Raw genomic sequence first — 3,281 nt, forward strand, 5'->3', positions numbered from 1 at the left:
GTGGGCGCCACCAGCAGCCCACACCCGCTGGCGGTGTTTTGCTGGTACAACTTGCAGCGAAGGTGAAGGCTTCTTGGAACCAAAGTCCGTTTGCCTGCCTCCTCGGCAACTGCTTCGCAGTCCTTAAGAGAGACCGTCATTTACACGAATCCAGGTTAAGAAGGAGGAGGAAGGACAGATCACAAGATGGTGTGAGCAGAGCAGGACACCCACACTGCAGCTGCTGCTCATCTGAACCGGCACCTCTCTTCCCGACTTCTCGTCACTGCCAACATCGGTCTGTCCCCACATCCTTCCCACTCCCCCGACGTCTTTTGCCCACTCTTTGTCCACCTCAGCACTGTCTGGACACAAAGCCTCAACAACTGCCCTTAAATGGGAGAGATCCTTGGTGCTCCGAGATCATCTAAGCGTTCATCCTCCTTGCAGAAGGCCCTGCCTGCAGCATCGCTTGCAGGTGAACCCAGTTTTTGTTACTGCCAGTTTGTGGTCTTCCTTACGGAAGATCTTTCTGTGGTCCTGTAAGTGAGGTGCTCCAATCAATCTTTAAGATGAGGGGAGAAAAATGTTAGAATTATTTTAAATGTCTCCCCTGGGATTTTATCAAAGGGGACAATTAAGTCCTTGGATTCTGAAAGTCTCTCAGAACCAATGGTTTTTTTTAAAACACATAGATGTGTTTTTAAAAAAGCAGTCTCTTTCCCTGCTGCCGCCGAATTGCGCAGAGGCGGAGGCACGGGTGCGTTTAAGATTCGGCGTCTCTGGTAATCCACCGCCGCCGTGGCCGAGGAAGGCATCGCTGCTGGAGGTGTAATGGACGTGAACACTGCCTTACAAGAGGTGCTGAAGACCGCCCTCATCCGTGACGGCCTAGCGCGTGGAATTCGCGAAGCCGCCAAAGCCTTAGACAAGCGCCAGGCCCATCTGTGTGGTTGCATCCAGCTGTGATGAGCCTATGTACACCAAGTTGGTGGAGGCCCTGTGTGCTGAACACCAAGTCAACCTAATTAAGGTTGATGACAACAAGAAACTAGGGGAATGGGTAGGCCTGTGTAAAGTCGACAGAGGGGAAACTCTGGAAAGTGGTTGGTTGCAGTTGTGTAGTAAAGGACGATGGCAAAGAATCTCAGGCCAAGGATGTCATCGAAGAGTACTTCAAATGCAAGAAATGAACAAATAAAACTTTGGCTCATATTCTTAAAAAAAAGTTCAATACTCAAATTGGCAGTAACAAATTTCACTTCTAAATAAATGTGTAATTGGGATACCACTTAAAAACTTGGTAAACAATGCTCTAGATGCCACCTTAACTGCTTACAAGTTCTTCCTTCTCACATTTATCAAATAGCCAGGTTAACCCCTTACTTCAGTTTAACCAACTCCTTTCAGAGAACTGCCACAATTCCCATCCACCCCAGTTCCAATTTTAGATTAACTCGCCAGCACTTCCAGCTTCATTTCCTACCTAATGAATGTTCACTTTGTGGTAAATCGAGCACATACTAATTGCATCCATTTCCAACCCCATTTCCGGTTCCTCATGGCATCCCTTTCCTCTTTTTTTTTTTTTTGAGTTGGAGTCTCACTCTGTTGCTCAGACTGGAGTGCAGTGGCCGCTTCCGGCCACCGCAGCCTCGACCTGCTGGGCTCCGGAGATTCTTCCGCCTCAGCCTTCCGAGTAGCTGGAACTACAGGCGCGCGCTCCCACGCCCGGCTACCTTTCCTCTTTCGAATGTGTTTCTCTGACTGCTAGGAACCAAGAGCCCAAGTGAGGTTAGCATTTGCACCTTTATCTTCACATACTTGTCTGATAATAAACTGATTGACACTGACATTTCATATTTTAAGAAAATACCCACACTCCGAGCAGCAAACACCTGTCATATATTGAGCTCACTCAGGAGCCAGAGGTGGTAATAAGTGCATTAACTTCACATGTGTGTTCTTGCCACAGTGAGCTCAAAGGGTGAAATAACTACGGCCAGAAAAATACAAGTCCATATATGCCTTTATTTTATAATTTATAAACAACTTCTAATTTATTCTTCAATAATTAATTATAATTGGTGGCTGCTTTTCTTAGATACTTCTCTTGTGTCCAAAAGAGGGGAGAATTTAGCCCTTGATTAAAAAAAAACAACAACAAAACATGCACACGAGGGGGAGGGAATGACCATAACTACAAATATTATTCTACTGTGACATTATTGCTATAAAACTTCCAAGCTGGCTGTTCTTCCTGATGCTCTCTTTGGACGGCCATGGTAGCTGTCAGTTCTATATTTACACATTTGAAATAATGTGTTTATTTTAGCTGTAGATTCTCCGGGGCTCCTGTAGAACCACTCCACCTTCTGCCATGGCATTTTCTAGTTGTTTTATCTGATTTCGAAGATCAAAAAAAAGGGAAAAGATTAAGTCAGCATCACAAGTAAGTTGAAAATGAACAGTTCACTTTCCAATAAACAGAGAAATAAACTGATTTGTTCTTGCTAGCTCCCTGGCCTACACTGACTTTTCAGAAAGTGCTCTTAACAATGATGTAGATAAGAAAAAAAGAAATGTAGAGATGTCAAGTACCAGCAGCATTTAAAAATATTATATGGATCAGATGTTAATATATGAACAGAAAGTATAGTGGCTGACATGGTAGGCTACTGAATAGTCACCTGGGTTCTGGCATTCACCATACACTGACTCTGGGCAAGTCAGCCTCAGCTTATTTTTACATAAAATGGAAATACTAGTCCCTACCCTATGGATCGTGATGATTAAATGAGGTAATGCTAACAGAGTCTCAACAAAGGGTCTGACACATGGAAAGCACTTGGTAAATGGAGACCATTATTACCAGGTTGGTGCAAACGTAATTGCAGTTTTTGCAAGTTGAAATTTGGTATTTGATATTGGAATATATCCTTAATAAATGTGGTTATATTGCCGGGCACGGTGGCTCACAGCTGTAATCCCAGCACTTTGGGAAGCGGAGCAGGAGGATTTCCTGAGCCCAGGGGTTCGAGACCAGCCTGGGCAACGCGGTGAGACCTCATCTCTGTAATAAATCAAAAAAATTAGCTGGACATGGTAAAGCGTGCCTGTAATTCTAGCTACTTATAAGTCTGAGGCAGAAGGATCACTTGAGCCCAGTGGAGTGTGCCACTGCACTCCATCCTGGGTGACAGGGTAAGACTCTGACTCAAAAAAAAAAATATGGTTATGTTACACATCATTTTAATGCACATTTCTCACTTTATGGTTTTTTTTTTTTTTTTTTTTTTTTT

The 3,281-nt window shown here is 44.0% G+C and overlaps 1 protein-coding gene and 1 pseudogene across 2 annotated transcripts in view; one reads left to right on the forward strand and one right to left on the reverse strand.

Moving 5' to 3' along the window:
- The first annotated feature begins 768 nt into the window (after window positions 1-768).
- LOC103276922 lies at window positions 769-1,172 on the forward strand (annotated as a pseudogene).
- Window positions 1,173-1,990: 818 nt separating this feature from the next.
- Window positions 1,991-3,281, reverse strand: part of MRPL18 (mitochondrial ribosomal protein L18) — a 6,628-nt gene continuing 5,337 nt past the window's right edge. For both annotated transcript variants that reach the window (XM_021707182.1, XM_008074374.1), the window contains exon 4: window positions 1,991-2,382. In XM_021707182.1, coding sequence (XP_021562857.1) covers window positions 2,306-2,382 — 77 coding nt within the window. In that variant the 3' untranslated portion in view covers window positions 1,991-2,305. The remainder of the gene's footprint in view (window positions 2,383-3,281) is intronic.

The sequence above is a fragment of the Carlito syrichta genome, unplaced genomic scaffold, assembly GCF_000164805.1.
Source record: "Carlito syrichta isolate Samal-C Ts95f unplaced genomic scaffold, Tarsius_syrichta-2.0.1 Scaffold316421, whole genome shotgun sequence".
Lineage (NCBI taxonomy): Eukaryota > Metazoa > Chordata > Mammalia > Primates > Tarsiidae > Carlito > Carlito syrichta.